The 19,088-nt window shown below is 40.6% G+C and overlaps 2 protein-coding genes across 3 annotated transcripts in view; both read right to left on the reverse strand.

Moving 5' to 3' along the window:
- CUNH5orf49 (chromosome unknown C5orf49 homolog) overlaps positions 1–441 on the reverse strand; it is a 9,231-nt gene extending 8,790 nt beyond the window's left edge. Inside the window, exon 1 of the mRNA XM_009278712.2 lies at positions 260–441. Within this exon, the coding sequence (XP_009276987.1) occupies positions 260–441 (182 nt within the window). The remainder of the gene's footprint in view (positions 1–259) is intronic.
- Positions 442–5,140: 4,699 nt separating this feature from the next.
- Positions 5,141–19,088, reverse strand: part of ADCY2 (adenylate cyclase 2) — a 219,105-nt gene continuing 205,157 nt past the window's right edge. The window contains exons 20-24 of one of the 2 annotated variants that reach the window (XM_019471906.1): positions 17,407–17,553; positions 15,600–15,707; positions 13,395–13,509; positions 9,331–9,455; positions 5,141–8,002 (exon numbers count right to left, since the gene is read on the reverse strand). In XM_019471906.1, the coding sequence (XP_019327451.1) occupies positions 7,850–8,002; positions 9,331–9,455; positions 13,395–13,509; positions 15,600–15,707; positions 17,407–17,553 (648 nt within the window). In that variant the 3' untranslated portion in view covers positions 5,141–7,849. The remainder of the gene's footprint in view (positions 8,003–9,330; positions 9,456–13,394; positions 13,510–15,599; positions 15,708–17,406; positions 17,554–19,088) is intronic. The other variant, XM_019471907.1, reaches the window with a different exon arrangement.

A 19,088-nucleotide genomic window follows, 5' to 3' on the forward strand; every position in this document is an offset into this window, starting at 1 on the left:
GAAACGGGCTGCCGATGCAGGGAGCACCGGGCCAAACCCCTCCCGGGCGTGACCCCGAGTCTGAGGCAGCCTGACAGGAACCGACCGCCGGGCGCGGCTGGGCCCTAGTGGTCGCGGCTACGGGGGGCCCGGGGCAGCTCTGGGCGTTTCCACAGAGTGGTGTTAAACCTGGAAGTGTGGATTTGCGGACACCCAGGCGTGAGGTTTTGGGCCCAGTTTTGAGCAGCGGCCTTAGGGCCATCTCAGCGGGCAGCCTGACCTGCGGCCCGGCCCGGGGCTCCAGTGCCGCCCTCCCTCACGGCCGGCTCCCTGATCCCCTACTGTCCTTGGATGCTGGGGAAGAGCGTTTCCACAGAGTGGTGTTAAACCTGGAAGTGTGGATTTGCGGACACCCAGGCGTGAGGTTTTGGGCCCAGTTTTGAGCAGCGGCCTTAGGGCCATCTCAGCGGGCAGCCTGACCTGCGGCCCGGCCCGGGGCTCCAGTGCCGCCCTCCCTCACGGCCGGCTCCCTGATCCCCTACTGTCCTTGGATGCTGGGGAAGAAGGTTAGAGCAAAGCCTGGCCGAAAGGGACTGACTTTTTTGCATGGCTGGCTGCACTAATCCCGAAATCCCCTTTTAAGGGGAGAGGTTGAATAAAACCACAGCAAAATGTGGAGTTTCTACCAGAATGAGGATCACGAGTCTCGGGGAACTCGGGGTCTCTTCGTTCCGCGCCTCCTCGCCCACTCGGGCACAGGTTTTAACAGGCTGTTCAGCCATTTCAGGCAATGCGGTTGGAAATCTCTCTCACATATAAACACTCGTGTTGGGGGCACTGAAAGTAAGCGTCTCCCGGATGCAATCTCTAACAACAGATTGCCTCTAAAACTGCTCTACCCTGGTAGCGCCTGGCTCCTAGTTTTGATATTCACCTCACAGTTATCCTGCTTTATTACATACACGTAACTACGCTTACTGTTCCGCTTGGGGATCTGTGACTAGCTTGGTTCATTTTACCTTTCTTTTCTGCAACCACAGTTGCAGAACTAATGTGCCAAAGGTACAGCATTACTGTTATTATTGCTACTAGTATCTTTTGGCAAGCACTTTCACAACAGCACTCTTCCAGGCATGTTATTTTTACTGAACATCCAAGATTTACTTACAAACCCCCCCCAACATTCAGGGTACCAGAGATCTTTGCAACCAATTATTTTGGGCATCATGGACCCATGCAATAATTCTGGTCTACTGATATAAAAGTCCCATCCCTACTATATAGCTGCTGCTCTCCCATCACTAACACAGTGAATAATGTAGCCTCTTGCTTCTTCTCAAGTGCAGTGTGGAGGTATTTATATTCTACAGTCTTGGGTGGGTGTTCTTTTAATCATTTGTGACAATTCCCATCTGCTTATCTAATAACGTCCCTCTACTAATTAGGGTCCTCTTCTTTCTGCAGCATGGGCCAAATTAGCGCAGCGTGAGGGAGCAGTGGAATTGAAAATCCAACAGCTGCCTTACATCAGCTTCCTATGCAGAAACATGTTTGCCACTGTGCAAGTGCTTTTTTGTAGTTTAGTCCGAGCACCACGAGATAGCAAGCCCATTTATAAAAAGCAGCTCAGCTGAAGCTGCAGCTATAAATAGAGCAGCAAGAAACCGTTGGCCAGAAATCTCAACTAAGCTAGGGAAGTGCTCTGAAGTCAGATCTGAAATGTTTCTCCCCAGTTTTCCTTCTACTGTTCATATGTACCTCATTTTGATTAACATTTAAGATGGCATTAACTGAATTGCACTGTCTGGATGCAATTCAGATTGTCAGAAATACTGCTGGATGCTTGTTACAGATTTGTCCTAAACCACCCATTTGAAATAAATTAAAATGATGGTTTTCAGTTCATTTTTCCTTCCCAATGAAGGTATAAATCCCTTTAGAATTATTTGAATTTTACAAAGGCTTTTTCTTCCTGGTCACCTTTTGCAGACTCTCCAGAAGCAGGGTATGAACGCCCAGTTTTTGTTTTTGTTCCAGTTACAAGCAGACTTAGATCATACACTGCTACTATGCTCCTGTTAAGTGTTCCCGTTACAGAGTAGCACTGGAGGTCAGTCTGTTTCCTTAGTAATTTAAATATCAACACGTAAACAATTGTGGGAGGGTGATGGAGCAATTTTAATCTATATGGTTAAAAGTAAGCATTCAAATACAGCTGAACTCAGACACCAGAGTGTTAAAAGTTGTTTTGAATTCAGTGTCTTAAGGAGGAGAAGTTCAATTGCCTGCCTTTTTAGGGATTAGCAATATCCCCCTCAGGTTCCACTGCTAAGGTTCCTGAATTCCGAATAAGTTGATATGTACTTTTATAGTCATAAAGGTGTCTGAAAGGTAGGGTCACTGTTCTGAAATGTCAAACTGGCTTATGGAATAACTTTGCAAGAAAACTCCTAAAAGGAATTTGTGAAGCAAATGGTAATGGGGGCGGGGGGGGAACGGGATGGAGATGACAATGACAGGGGGATGCGCTAAGGTTCCTGAATTTCGAATAAGTTGATATGTACTTTTATAGTCATAAAGGTGTCTGAAAGGTAGGGTCACTGTTCTGAAATGTCAAACTGGCTTATGGAATAACTTTGCAAGAAAACTCCTAAAAGGAATTTGTGAAGCAAATGGTAATGGGGGCGGGGGGGGAACGGGATGGAGATGACAATGACAGGGGGATGGAGATGGGACAGACACAAGAGGACAGATGACACGTAACTGGACAGGTCATTGACACTCAGAAAAACCACAGTAGCTGTTTTCTTACTGCATACAAGCTGATGTACCTGTTTCAAACTCATGTCACTTAGAGCTGAGATGGCTAGCCTCAAAGTAAGGCTTAGCAATTCCATCTCCTGTCCTTGCTGTTTGACCTCAACATGTATCAGATTGTGGTATGTTCCTGACCCTCAGCTGATCCATGAAGGAGAGACAGCCTTTGCCAACAAATGCTGCATCCGATGGCCCTTGAAAAAGAGGCTGAAACAAAAATGGCTCAAAAACTCTGTCCCCTTTCCACTACCGTAGCTTTGGTCCAAGCCAGTCGTTTCACACAAGTGCTTGTTTCTTCCAGACCCTGAATTAGTGACAGACCACCCATCTCAAACAGGAAGACTCTTCAGAAGTTTTCTGAAGGAGACGGAGACAACTGTACATCACCTGCAGAAGTCAGCACACCTTTTGCAATCTTCAGGGGTTTTCTTTCTTCATGAGCTGCTCAGTAAATTTTTAAATTTTCCCCGAATATATCTCATTTCAAATAATTCTCTACACAATTACCATGACTGAGCCTTGGTCTGCAGATTGCAAACGTTTCCTGGTTGGCCTGTGACTACAATTTCAACTGCTTGACTGGAGAATTAGGCTTTTCAAATAACTATAATTATTTTTATTTTAATAATTTAAAAACAATTATTAAATGATAACTGGTTAACTGATATAATTTCAATTATTATTTGTATGCTGACTGGTATCTGCTGAACGGATATTCCAATTCACCGAGTCAGATGAATATTCTGTTCAATAACCCTCTTGGTAAGTAGAGTAATACACAATTTTATACATGAGGTGGACATTACTTTCATAACAATTGTTATTTGCAACACTGTTTTGGAATGCAAGCATGAAACTTTCTAGTCCAGGAATGTCAATCTTTCAAAATACTTCACATGCATTTTTTCCTGTCAAAACTGAGATTTTCATGAAGAGCATCTCAATGGCTACATACTTATTTGAAAAATGCTCCATCAAAAAATTTCAAACAATTCTTGGCAGAATCTTTGTTTTGAACAGTGGCATCCTACAACATAAAGGGGTTCATATCTTCATAGTTGCAAACAGGATTAAAATATCCTAACTAAATTGACCTGAATAATTCCTGCCCCTAAATTTGAAAATCTTTAAAATTAATACATAGCAAACTTTAGGGTGAACCAGCTACAATTGATTTATACACCACTTTTGAGAAATCCATACAAATTTGAAGTACTTCAAGGAACAAAAATACTCTCTTAATTACATGTTTTATTTAAGGCACATATATCTCATTCTACATTTGTATCCTCCCCAGAGTCACTCCACTATTTTAGACAAGAAAGGAAAAATAAAACTAACAAGCCCTAGTCTTAAAATTGTTTGGGGTCCGCTTGTAAAACGTACTGAAGGGTAGTATCTAGGTCAGGTGAAGGAGAATCTGCTATCTGAAAATGAAAAATTTATCTTCATACAGAAGTACAACCAAAAGGAAAACGACATATCAAAGGACAAAGTAACCATTGCTTTTAACAGTAAATCTGCTGCTATATAAAGCATCCTGACAACATAGCTCGTTTTCTGTCCTGATATGAGGTTCTGAAAACAAAACAGGACAGACTTTCAACAGCTCTACCTTCAGATGCACACAGCTGTCGCTTTAGAAACAAGCAGGTTGAACTCCTACCTGTGCCTCAGTAGAAAAAGGGAAGGTCTGTAGATATTTTACAAAACAGAGGAATCATAAAAGAATATAAAGAGAATAAAAAATGCTTTTCACACAGCATAAATATGATGCTAATGGCTCTTTTTAGAAAGAGCAGCTAAATAGCATTAATTTACAGGTAATCCCAACTACTTTTGTAGTTAACAAAAATATCTGCAAGTCTAATCTTTCTTCCTGTCCCTTGGTAGCCCTCCATAAATTGGAGCAAAGCATGGATTTTGAAAAAGAAATCCAGCAGGCTCCCCAGGTGTTCCCATTTGGATTTCATTTTCCCAGTCCACAGTGAATCACTCTTACATTGGTCTTTTGGCCGCTGCCTCATGGTGTGAAATACATTTGCACTGTACTTTTGGAAGTCCCATGCTTTGTGGTTCGCTAGCGACCTACGAACTATGACACCAACATGGAAGGCGTAGAACTTGAGCCTTACTGTGATGTAGAATATATGGCATCTCGAATACTGGTTTGTATGGTTATCATAACGCTTTTCAAGTTACACACCGATATGTGAGCAGTGTTAGTTATATCCAGTTATTGAGGCAGATGAAATTGCTGTGGGAGAGGAAGAAAGAGGATACCAGAACTCTGGGTCAATCCAGACAGGGGAGAAATAAAACAGTATAAACAGTAGATGTAAAATGCATTGGAAGACAAAAAGTATTTATTGGATACAAATAGCTTCTCGGCACTAGAAAGATAATAATAATAATCAGTAACTGAAGGCTGGAGAGAGGATGGTATGCACCTTTCTTTGTCTGGGCATCATGCTGCATGTATAATCATCTTTTACCCGCTTTCTTGTTCTTTAGCAGGATTTGGCTGCAAGAATCTGAATGCAAGTACAAAATGAGAGAAGAACACTGGTGAAACATGAGTGGTCTGAACAAGGGCATTTTCGACATGCTCTTGGAGGGCACGTATATATCTTTCTTTATATTTCATTGGACCGGTCAGCTCACGGCCATTCAAATGTTTTAACGTTTCATGGTTTACAGAAATATAATATTGTTTAACTTTTATAAAAATCAAGGCTGTCGAGTTAGGTACAAGGTTTGCTGCTGATGCCCAAAGTGTGCAAGAATACAAATGAAAAGCAAAATCCTGAATGTACAGGTTATACCTGAAAGCTGCACATAGATACAACAGTACAATATAATCAACTTTACATAAAGGGTTTTCATCCACAGTAAGAAATGGTTGCTTTGACCTGTGATAATATCAGAAGGAGTTTAAGGGCCCAGATTACATTCAAAGTCTAAGAGATTTTATGATTTTTTTTAATTGTTCCTAGGACAAATTTATAGTAAGTGGAGAGGAGGGATTTAGGAGAAGTCTTAAGCATAGCTAAGTGATAGCTTGTTTTAGGTGATGACCGGGACATTGTTTCTGCTGCCATGTGAGCTATTTGGATAGTCTTTCATTCCACTGGAAATATTTGTCTTATTAATTAAAAGGAAGAACTCATAAAGGCATCAAAACATTTTTAATGAGATTTTATTAGCCTGACCACCTATCTTGAGAGTTACTGATCAAAAGTCTCCAGCTCTGGGTGAGACAACAAGTGTGTTATGTTGGACATTAACTGAAATAACTTGCATTTTGCTTTTAGACTAACTTAAAAGGATCAAAATTCAGATTGGCTATTTTACTGCAAATGTAGGCATTTGAAATCTACCGCCATTCCAATTTGCTAGCAGGCAGATGGCTGCTGTGAGTAAACCGTGCCATACTCGGTGAGACTGTGGCCTGATGCCAGTTATTTGTGACCCACAATTTTGAGAACTCCTGCTGAAAGGACACCAATGCATGTTTCATGAATGAGAAATCGGAATACTTTTTACATTTCGGTAACATGCCAGAGCTAATAGTGCATAAGTTGACTTCTATATTCATACGATATCAGTCAGAAAAAAGTCTTGTAATTATATGCTATTTTTTAAATAGGAGGATTTTATTAATCTTGGTCTTGTTAGGCTGTTATGACTAAAAGAATATGTTAATTTCAAGTACTGATAATAGCAAAGCAAAAATTAATCTTTACTATCTATGCTTCAAAGGAGCATAGATAGTACAATTACCTGCTTTTTCAGTCTTTCACCTGGCTCATCTATGAAACTCTGCAAGTGTGATACTTTTTAATTCAATGGGATTTAAATTGATCTCGAATATCCACAAAATAGCATGTTTTGTATCTTCTGCTCATACTCATGTCCTGATAAACTAGATTATTTTAAATATCCCATGAAATCAGGCATTGTAAAGGTTAAGCGAAAGGCATGCAAGGGCAAAAGAAGTTGTCAAAGTGCAAAACAAATAAAACGTTTCTTCTCTTGTACAGCTTCTCCCAGCTATTGTTTAAGCATTGCAGGCCAGTTGCAAAGTAGCAACACTGCTACTGTCTCCAGTATCCCCCACTTTGCTTGTGTTTATGGATTTGAGGTGAGTCTTCTGTATCGCCTAGGGAGTAAATGACTGCAAAGTGCCTAGGATGCCACCCAAGACTGAAGACAATAGAAGTGGTTCAATTTCTGAAAGGCAATAGCGAGTCTAGCAGGTATTAGTGACCGAGGCTATTGAGATAGCTGGCCATAGCCTGCCTCAACATCTAACTGCTCAGTAAAAGGCAGCAGTGACAGCAGCAGAGGACGCGCAGGTTTAGAGTGACAGAAGCCATGGAAGGAAGCAAAACTAAGAGACAGCAACAGTAAGACAAAGTACATATAAACTTTTAATGAATTAACCTTACAAAAGACAATAGCTTCAAAACATTTGACACGTTTGTACAAAACTATTCCAGCATTGTTAGCTCTCTCTTCAGAAAGAATGCCAGCAAGCCACCCAACGTGTCCCTGGCTATGAGATGCAACTGGTGATCACATCCAAATCATGTGTGGACAGAGTAAACTTATTTACAAATACTGTATACTTGAATACCGGATTAGTAGATGCTATTGGGGAGCGACTGTATTTTCCAGAAAACACCATGCATCAGGAAATAGTATGCACCCCTAGCTTTATTGCCTTTTTTCCCCGCATTTGTCACTAACATCTCTTTTTAGTCCTTCCAGGATGAATTACCTCCTTTTAATTCCTATTCCTTCTTTTCTTGTCTTTGAATAACAGTGCAAGTTGCAGTACAATCTTCCAGTCCTACAGCGTACATCGCAACTGTCCTTGAACATAGGAATATCAAGGTGCAAAATGATGGCTCATGGGACTATTCTGCAGCCATATTAAAATAAGTGCCACATACCAGAAAATAGCACGCATGTTAAGGGCCAAAATGTAGTTAAAAAGTGCGTGATACTTTCCTGAAAATATGGTATTGATGACACATACAAGCATTCTTCAAGATGCCACGTTCCCTTGTGAAAGGGATCTTGTCATTTCAGTATGTACAAAGTATGTCTTCAGTTCTCCTTTTCCTTTTACATTTATTATTCCTCTGCAAGTGCTCATGTACCCCAGTGTTTGCAGGACGTTGTTCGTCTCCTCTGTAACCTGCAACAATACAGTAATACAACCAGCGTTGATAACAGAGCAAAGCAGAATCTTCTTCCAGAGTGTGAAGAGAACGTATGTTTTGAGCAATGATAAAGGTTTTGCTATAATGCTTATAAGGCCTTTAAGGGTCTCAAGTGAGGTTTGAGCACCTGAGCTTTCAAATAGTCTGTTGCTGGATGCCCATTCTAATCGCTTACATCAAGTATCAAATTGGGTATAACCATTTCCATACTTAGGATTGCAAACAGAGCGCTCGCAGATACACAAATGGCACTAGGGACAACACTCTTCCTCATATAGCATTTTTCTCAACTTCAGGAGCTGTCTTCCATTTCAGTAGACCCAAGCTTCCCCATCTTTTTGCAAATGCTAAGGCTGTGTGAATGAAGTGGTAGTAAGACACTAGCATCATCTGTCAGAGCTGCTGTTGCCAGTTTCTCACATAACTGGCAGTGAACCAAATTTTAGGCAGTTCTGCCATTTTAGGTGAAAGCCCGCTAGGACAGAGGTTGTTCAACAGCATCAGTTGTCTCAGACTGTGTTTCTTTGTGAAGCAAGCAACTGTTTGTAGATGTCATTGCTTTGACATCCCTTCTGTTTTCAGTTTTGACCAACAGTTGGTAACTACTTTTCCATTATTTAGTTCGGAATAGTCTCAGTCATAGATTTGGAGTGCTCTCAATCACATGCTGGGATCCCAAAGTGCTAGGCAGCATGCTAGCCAGAAACTTAAAATGTGATCCCTGAATATGGAATCACTGGAAAGTTACTAAATTGAAGGTCTTTTCCATACAGGTCTATCTATAATCTATACAGATAATAATCTATAAAGATTATTAATCAGCATGGTTCCTTAAAAGGGAAGTTTCGTGATTGCTTTATGGATTTAACTTGATGTACAGCAGTTATGGTCATTTCCTTTATTTAAAAATAATTAACATCAGGAATGCCCTTCAGAGATAGGGTAGCTAGTATTTTACGAGTTTAGAAATTCACAGAATAGAAATGTGACTCCCCTCAAATCTTCTCGTAATCTAGGGATGCATTTCCAGGCAACCCGTTACCTCCTCCACTGTATTCCTCTGTAGGGTCAAGACAAAGTTTTGATTCTCCTCCCATTTTCCCTAGAATTTTATTTTAATTCTTTACTTTCCTGCCCAAGGTCTAATTCTTTTGAAATGTACAGATACAGCTGGTAGGTAATTTTCTTCTGTAGGCATCCTTAGCTCCAAAACACAGACCCGTTTAGTGTACAAATACATGATGTTTTTTAAGCACCAAACTCAAAGGATTAAGAAAAATACTGGCTCAAAACCAAGGCTTACCTGTATTTTGTCTAAGACACCAGTGCTGTCCATCCTGCTGGCCACATTTACTGTATTGCCCCAGATATCGTATTGTGGTTTTTGAGCTCCAATTACTCCAGCTATTACAGGTCCATGGTTGATACCTGGAAAACATCAGAACTTAACATTAAAGAAGAAGATCCACCAAACAAGGATACACAGTGCATCTGGTAACATATCAAGTCAATGAACATGGTATTTGGCCCATGCTGAATAGTGAGTAGAGCAACCAATGGCCTGTTCACAACTGTTTTATCAACCATTTACAGCAGGAGGATGTTAGTTATAAAAATGGCACAAGTTAGTTCATCTAATTTTAGTTTTACAGCTCCCTGCCATCCTGAGTAAATTTGATATTTTCAACCATTAGTATCCTAATAACCTGCTACTGCCTGTATTAGATAGCATGAGGAACACACTGTGCGAGAGCAGCAGCTTCTGGGAGAACAGTTATACAAGAATTTCTTTTCATTTCTACTTGTAGTGAAAAGAACTTCTCTCTGCAATAGTTGACGGCCAAATCAAATTACTTTTACAGTATTCTTTGCTTCTTAAATGCAGAATAAACTAATGTGAATGAGCTGGAAGGATTTGAAGCCTTGTTCTGAAGGCTGGATTACCCATAGAATGGTCCTAAATAACTGCAATATAAATATATGTATTCAAATAATTTGATTAAGCATGGAGTAAGAGTAACAAATTGCTAGCTCTGAAATGCACACTGTAAGAGTGAAGAACAACATAGTGTAGTCCCTCATTAGACTCTGGGCATTTTTTATCTTGCAGTCAGTTTGTATCCTATGTTACGATGGTAAAGGGAATGAGTTGTACTCTGCTAGTAGGGAAGGAATCCAGGAGGCAAAATCAAAAGCACTATCGTTAACCAGCATCAAATATACTATAATTATAACTATACATACCAATGAGCAGGGAAGCCAAGTTAGACCTAGTGAGAAATAAACCCTGGACAAGTGAGTTGTCTGGATTTCTAAAATTATCTCCACATCACTGGATCGTAACTGACTTCTATTAATTCCTTGACAGAAACCATCACTAGGGATATCTCTACGCAGCAAAATGAAAGTGTGATCGTAGCCCGGGGAGGCATCTCAGAGCTGGCTCATCTAGTAGGGATCATATGTAAGATGGCAGCATGGGCTAGCAACCACACTGTAAGACCACTTGGGAACCCTGGAAAAAGTGACTGTGGCAGTTAAATTTAGAAAATTGGGGAAATATGCAAACCCTAAAGGACACCAGATAGCTGATAAATATTTGTCTAAGCACTTGGGATTAAATGCACAAAGGGACTCAGGCCTTGCAACACTCTGCATTAACACCCAGGTCATGGGTGTGTTTTTCTGCTTCATGACATCCAACGTGTAGAGAGCACTAGGGACCTAAGAGTGGAATCCACAACAGCCATTTGCTGAGTAGCCCAAGCTGGCTAGTAGGCAATACTGAAGAGATGTGTGTGGCATACGCTCTGCCATGGTCCAGAAATTAGGGCAGTGCAGTGGGACTTTCCTAAAAATACAATGGGCAGGAGGTGTCTTTTTTTTTTTTTTTACCTCCTTCCTGAACCACCACTGCTGATGGTTTGAGTAATACCTCAGGGGCTGGAGAGCCAGCTTCAGAACCCTCCTCCTTCAAGGAGACTTCTACCCATATCTCTTAGGAATGTGTTTTGGCCACGCAGGCATTCTGGGATGTGCTGCTCTATGTCATCCCTGCTAGTGCGGGCCTCCTTCGCATGACACACGTGAATGTTTGTTGGGGCAAGGCTGGAAAAGTAGTGCTCTCAGTCCAGGTGAACGCTCTAACAGAGGGTGATACCATCTGTCTCTCTCTCTCGTATCCAAAGCGACATTTAATTATTCCACGAAAAGGCAAATACTGTTCAGCAGGACAGAGAAAAATCTCATTCCAAAGTATCCTACAGCCTGGCCTCATAGCATTCTCCAGGGAACAGGAATCCACATGCTTGAGCAGCCTCAGCCAAAAGCAGGAACCAAATTAAGTTCACCTACAACACAGACAAATGTTCTAACCATGAAGCTATACGGAAAACAACATATCAGCCTCTGTTCTGTTCTGAAAAAAAGCAGTACCCGTGCAAAACTTACGGCAAAGCATTTCTGAGCTTGTCTAACAAATTAAGCACCTTAGCTAACAGAAGGGGAGGAATGCCTGAAATATAATCTAGGTGCTCCGCTCCCTTGCCTGACAACGTCAGGGTAGGCTGTGTACCTCCTAAGGCACAACTAGCATTTCAGGCACTCACAGAAAATGAAGGTTGAAAGCTGAGACCTCTAGTGAGTTGTAACAATTCTGGGGTTAGATGCTGGCCGAGGAAGGTTTTTACAAATGGCAGTTTAGGTTTAAAGCGGGGATTATGTCGGGGCAGATGCTCAAATGTTTCTGTGGCTCTAATTGCTATGGATATCAGACGCTTTCATGGTCAGGTGGTGGCGGGAAGTGGAGAAGAAGTGAAGTTAAGATGGGAAGTGAAGATCTCAGTGGTGCCTATATTGGATTAAGGTGGCAAAAGTGCCAGTTTGGGGCCTGTGTCCCTTTGTAGATTTAATCATTCCTCATTTCATGAAGCAAAGGACTCTGACTTCTCTGGAACCTATAGCAAACACTTTAAAAATCACAAGTAGGTATCTTTTTTTCCCCTAGAAAGATTGCTTTATGATCCCGACTTTAAAGGAGTCAGTATTGCTTTAATCAGTTTGCAGATTTAGCCCCGACACTCAGCAGCTCTTTATCTGCACTGACACTGCTGATATAAGTATGTTTGCAAGTACGTGGCATGTGTCATCTATGGCAAGAAGAGAACTTTTATTCTGTACAGAAATATGGTATCTCTACACTTTTTTTTAAAACCCATCAAGTTCTGTAACACTTTGAGAAGGAAGCATACTTCAGATTTGCTTTGTCATTTTTTAACTCTAGCAGGGAATACAAAACATACTGGCAAAGGAGCACTCTCAGGAACACATGCATATTTCAAGTCAGAAGATAGCAAGTTTTGCCAGTGGGTGGCACTGTGAAACAAACATGAGAGGAGCAGCCAAAAGGAAAAGCAAGCGGCACAGCAAGAAAAAGACAAGACAGCAGAATAACTGTTGGAAATCAAATACTTCTGACATGTTTACGGGATTTATGGGTTTCCAGTATTTATTTACTGCTTTCATTTCACACTTTCCAAGTTACACATTGCATTGTAAAACTGCTGTGTACTGCTATCAGGAAATAAACATTTTGGAACATATGGTTCTTGACCAGCTCTGAATTAATTTATTTCATCATGCTTTCCATGGCTTACTGCAGCTGCCTATTTCTTTTTTAAAATACCGTGTTGCACAAATAGAAGCAATTAGAGGCTGAAATATAAGGGATACCCCTTTCAAATATAAACCACCAGTCATCTTTGCTCTTATTTGTCAATAACCACAGAATAACAAAGAAGAGAAATACCCTCCTTTGTCTAACACTGGGAATGAAAGGGTGCATTTTTGTACGCGAAATACCCTCCTTTGTCTGGGAATGAAAGGGTGCATTTTTGTACGCTTGCTTGAGTTTAGTACATCTAAAATATTTCAAACTCCAGCCTCACTGGCCCCTTACAGCTCTTGTCCTCCAAAACCACGTATATGGTTTTGTAAAGCCCTGTCTAGAGTCTTCTTCTGTCCTTTGGTATTGATAAGCTTAAAAAATTTATGTGGTTAACAACCTCTAGAATAATTATTATAGAGTTACCATAAAACAATTCAGAGCCATGGGAACGTATTTTTCAACCATTCTTCACTTCGGAATACTGCCCTTTTCCGAGTCCTGCTTTGAAACACTCCTTGCCACAACAGCAGCTATGGTTAATGGGTAATACCACGTAGGCTGCCTTTAAACAGGGTAAAGATGGCGCTATTTACTTTCATGGCCCTTTTGGTCAGTTCTACTAACACTTTAATCAGCTGGTACTTCACACTGAATTCTCCCCCTCCTCCATGATATACTCATAAAAATCCTGTGATACATACCTACTCGTAACTTGAAGTCATTGAATGAATGCTTGTTTATGACATCCAGTTTCGCCACCAAGGCAAATGCGAACTCCACCATGGTTCCTATGTGCATATACTGTCGTTCAGGTTCCTGAATTTACACAGCCAAACAAACAGAATAAAATCATTTTCTTTAGCCTTAGTTGCTGTGAGAATACAACCAAAATACACTGAACACTTGAAAGCACTTAAACCCTTAGGGATGTCCTAATGCCAGCAGGCAGCAGCAGCAAAGTAATGTAGAAGATGGTGCCCTGTGCAGCATCAGTTAGATCAAACAATGGCCAATAGACCAGGATGCATTTTACTTACACAGTCAGGCAGTCTAGAGATGATAGGTCCAAAACATGTCTAATCTAATGTTTCGATTGCCAAGTCATTGATTAGCTGCTATCTAATCCCACAGACACTCAATGTCTATGTGTGCCTAGGATTTGCTCGTTAATTTTCTCTAAGTGTCTGCTTCTATTTTATGTCCTTTAGTAATAAATAATGCTTGTGGACAGCCCCACAGAGACTCCTCCCTCTCACTGTTGCACAGCAGCACCCTAGTTAATGCTTAAGCTCCAGTGAAATTTACAATTTTAAGAGTTCCTCCGCTGATCTCATCTGGTAGATAAGCAAGCACCTCTGAGAACATCTAATAGACCTGAAAATGAATAAAATACAAGAGGAAGAGAGGGAGGAGGCAACCCATCCTCTGCCCCCTAATTTACTAGCTCAGAGCTTATACCACTTAAAAAGGCTATAGGCTTAATGTCTCCTCATACATCAACAGTGTAGCCTGATTTCTAAGTACTGTTTGAGTCCTCTCAGGCTGAGGAGAAAAGTGATTTTTGGGCTCCTACAGCCCAGGGTAGGACCCTCAGAAGAGAATGATTTCATAAGAGATGGACTCACTGATCTCTATGAGAAATGACTGAATCTTCCTAATTCCTTGAGATAAAGTGACAGAACAGATGGACAGATGACAATTTCGGGAGATGATTCATAGAGTAGATGCATCAGCCTAGGTGGGACAGTAGTGGTGCTTGCCAGAGCAGCTGTTTAGATGAATGAAGCCTGTTTCCTTTGGAGTTCACTCTAGCTAAGACAGACGGTTTCCTGTTCAGTTGATGTATTCAGACCCCCTCCTTAGGCACTTAGTCTTCCTTGGGTGCTTGTATTAAGCTGGGGGCTGTTCCCAGCAGTCTGCCTAGCAGTCAGTCACTGCCACCCGACGTACTGCATTATCCGTGGATCTTTGGGCATCTGGACTGAAGACTGCTGAGTTTTGGTGGATTTCTTTTGAAAATGTGTACTAAATCACCAAAGGAACACTACAACTTGGATCTCTTGAGTCACAGTTTGTGGAAATAACAAACGATAAATTTCTTCCTGTGCACATACAACTTTTAGTTGTGATTGAGAGCTCCTCTATGTCTTCTCATCTCCAGTCTACAGTTCTGCATTTCCTTCATCCCCTTCACCTCCCTGTATTAAATGTCAGAGCTAATTTAAAATAATTCTTTTTTTGCCCTCAGGGTCCTTAGGATCTATAGTTCAGGCATTAATTGCTTCTGTCTAGAAGGAACATGAGTTTGGCAAGAGCACATTAATCCTTAGCAGAGAATGTGTTGATTCATAATTGCTGTCTCTCTGTTGCTAACCTGCAGTACTCTAAAGATCATGGCAAAAGCAAGGTTTTTGCTTAGAAGTTATGAATTGCTCCTCCGAACTTCATTTCTACTGACTGCAGTTCCCAATCCTCCCCTATTAAGTAAACCAGAAACAAAGGAACACGTTCTCAGTGCTGAGCCTGAGGGTTCTGTAAGTGTATGGTTAATACATCTACTCAGCCCTCCCAGCTTACAGTGGAAAATACTCATTCTTGCAGTCTTTTGTACTCTATAAATTCAGTTCTGCTGTAACATGTAGGAATAAAATGCTGTATTGTATTTAGAGTGGAAGGCCTGTTTTAGACTTAGCAAATACAGAGGTGGCACTTTCAAACCGCAATGTGAAGAACAATAATTCACAATAATATACTAAACAAAAGTATACAATTGTCTAGTGCAAGACAATCTATGTTAATAAGAAAAAAACTAGGCCACAACATTATACATAACCTGCAGTTTAATGAACAGAATTTTAGCCTTCATTTGAACATGTTTTTTATTAAGCAGGAACCTTTTCCTGTACCTGACACTGTTCTTGGTTGGGTGTAGCACTCAATCCTGTTGCTGCCATGTAAGTGCTTCCAATGGTCTTTATCTTTTCAACTCCACTGAACTTTGGCTTTGACAATAACTGTAGAACAAGGATGGTTATTCATTATTCAGATCAGCAGCCTTGTTTCTCTAACAGCATTTTTACTCTAACAGCATTCAGAGCATCAATTCTTACAACAGTCTCTTAATAGACCCCAAATGGCTTCACAAGTATATGCAGGATGAAGGACTTACGGATGGATAAAACAATGGTTACAGCCTCCAAGGAAAGGGAATTTCTGTCTGCTAAAACCCCTTTTTATTATAAAGGGACTAAATTTATAGTAATGAGGATAAATTCCACCTTATTGTATATATAGCTCTTAAAAGTCAGTAGACTTTTCACTCATTTGATATTGGAACTGAGTCACCATGCAAGCCAACAGTTAAGTTTTAAGCAGCTTTCTGAAAGTAAGCATCTCTTCCATGCCCATGGGTGGTCCACGCCAATGGGACTAAAATCCAAGGATTTTAGTTCATATCCCAGGTTGTTTTGAACAGTCCAATGTTCTCCAAATGTATTTGCTGCTAAAATACCCTCTATAGCTGCAGATCCGCAAATTCAGACTGTGCTCTCTGAGTCATGACATGATCTTAATGCCTTTTTCTGGTATCTTCATCACTAATGACCTTCTTTAAGACAAATACTGTTATCAGTGAGACCTTTACAGCTGTCTTTTCACAATCCATCTGCAGTCATACTCTGTACTTGCTTGTAACTTCAGAGAATGGAATATTAAAACTTATACAATCCTTTGAGTCGCCCATGTATCAACTGATCAATGCTCTGTATAATGAGAGCAACACAGATCAGGTACAACACAAAGCTGTACCATTTTAGGGGACATAGATTTACGTACTGACTTTAGGCACTAGTATTTAGAAACTATAGCTAATATACAGCATGTAATATGACTGCCTCATGAACTGCAGCTAAAGGGCAAAAATTTCTCCATCAGATATACACATAGGATTCTCATTATAGTGAATCAAAAGCAATTGAGCATGATGTCAGATCAATATCTAATTTATCCCACATAAATCTCTTTTTCCTTTAATACTCCCTGTAAGTAATTTCCATGTGACTAGGCACACAAAAGTTATTTTCTGACAGCTCTTCCACTCTCCCTTTCAAGTATGTTTGCTTACTGTTGCATACCCTGAGTTACCAAGATTGAAAGCTGTGCTGGTTTTGGCTGGGATAGAGTTAATTTTCTTCACAGTAGCTGGTATGGGGCTGTGTTTTGGATTTGTGCTGGAAACAGTGTTGATAACACAGGGATGTTTTCGTTACTGCTGAGCAGTGCTGACACAGAGTCAAGGCCTTTTCTGCTCCTCACCCCACCCCACCAGCGAGCAGGCTGGGGGTGCACAAGAAGTTGGGAGCGGACACAGCCCGGACAGCTGACCCAAACGGACCAAAGGGATATTCCATACCATATGATGTCATGCTCAGCATATAAAGCTGGGGGAAGAAGAAGGAAGGGGGGACATTAACACCTGCCTGCCCATGGGAAGCAGTGAATGAATTCCTTGTTTTGCTTTGCTTGCGTGCACGGCTTTTGCTTCGCCTGTTAAACTGTCTTTATCTCAACCCACGAGTTTTTTCACTTTTACCCTTCCAATTCCCTCCCCCATCCCACTGGGGGGCAGTGAGCGAGTGGCTGGGTGGTACTTAGTTGCCAGCTGGGCTTAAACCACGACAAAACCATATGTTGATTGTTGTTAGAAGTACATACATCATCGAAGTCAGCAATGATCTCATTTAGCAGCCTGAGACATTCCAAGCCTTCCTTATTAACATCAGATTCTGTGTAAAACTCCTTGAAATCCGGAACAGAGGCAAACATGACACAGACACAGTCATATGACTGATGATATAGATCCTGTCCAAAAGAAAACAGAATAGAGAAAAAAGAATCTGTCATAACCAGCTCTAAATAATAGTTTCCTTTTTAATATGCAGTGTCCTGGTTCTGAAAAGGGAGGCGTTGCAGTGGTTCAAATGCCTTAAGATGGTGGTTGGGTATTTTTTGCATTTAGTTGCATTTATTAACTTTAAACGGTGTATAAACCTGTTTGTTAAAGGGACTCAACATATACAGCTGAAAATATTTTAGTGATTTAAAGTTACCTTTTTTTCCTCCTGAACATTAAATTAGTGAACATTTTATGTTCATGGAATTATTAGATAGGGCCCATTTCTGAGGCTTCTCACGTAGAGAATTTGGTCTGGCTTGCACGGCTGAAACTGTATTTTGCAAAATAATCTCTAATTTATTACTAGCTGTTTGTATTCTTGTAATAACTAGAAAACTGAACCAAAATCACAAACCCAATGCACTACAAATGCATAATGCAACACAATCCTGATAGTTCCTAACCTAAAATGACAAGATGCCTAAAAGGACAAAATAATTGTCATTTCTTTTCCATAACAAGGAGCTGAGGCAAAGGGAAAAAAGTCACCTGAACTAAAATTTATTTATGTCAGATTCTTCACTGCCTTCTGTGACCACTGAAATGAGAGCACCTCTGCTCCACAGGAAGTTTCTGGTGCTAAAAATGACCACCCCCCCACCCTTCAGTTTCCTCTCCACTGCCCTTAAACATTAGAATATCTCTTCTTTTAGGATAAATTCACATCCTGAAAAAAAGGAAAGAAAGAATATTTATTAAACTAATGCTTTAAAAAAAAAAATCTATACACAAAGGTAACCACAGCAATAAAAGATGCTGTAAGCTACTATAAAGTGAAATTCTGTTCAAGTTATTGTTTGAGTAAAACAAGGGTTTCAATACTCATGTGAATAAGGTGAATAGGATTTGTTCTGTGATTTCAAGAAGGAGCAGATATTATTCCCTTTTTACTTATCGAAGCTTTTTTTTTTGCAATTTCACTGGCAATACGTTTCTTTTTGAAAGAATGTGGCGTGTCTCTACACAGATGTGTACAGACATAGCGAATCTCTATTGGTGATGTATAACTGAAAAATAGCAGAACTACGGGAAAACTGTTGACCGCCTCGTCCCAGAACAAGTCTGAGGGAAGTTTCTGGGCAAACATGAAAATAATGGCGGACAGGGAGGAACACGGGCAGCTGGAGGAGGTAGATAATTTATTACTAGATTTTTCTGCCCCTTTATTTTCTAAGGATTCCATAACCAGAGCATCACTGAAGCTCCACCACGCCTCTGTGCAGTGGGGATGGAACAAATCGTTGCAATTCAGCATTATTATTTATATTCATAAAGCTGAGCCGGTTGAAATCACCCATCTGTACCTGACATCCGGCTTACAGCCATAGATACAAAATCAGTATCACTTTAAAGTGACCTGATTGTGCAAATGAAAAGCAACTAAACAAAACATCCAAGCAATGAGTTCACTGTCAGATCGCTACTAAACTTCAAAGGAGCT

Source organism: Aptenodytes forsteri, unplaced genomic scaffold (assembly GCF_000699145.1).
Source record: "Aptenodytes forsteri isolate BGI_AS27 unplaced genomic scaffold, ASM69914v1 Scaffold194, whole genome shotgun sequence".
In the NCBI taxonomy this organism is placed as follows: Eukaryota; Metazoa; Chordata; class Aves; order Sphenisciformes; family Spheniscidae; genus Aptenodytes; species Aptenodytes forsteri.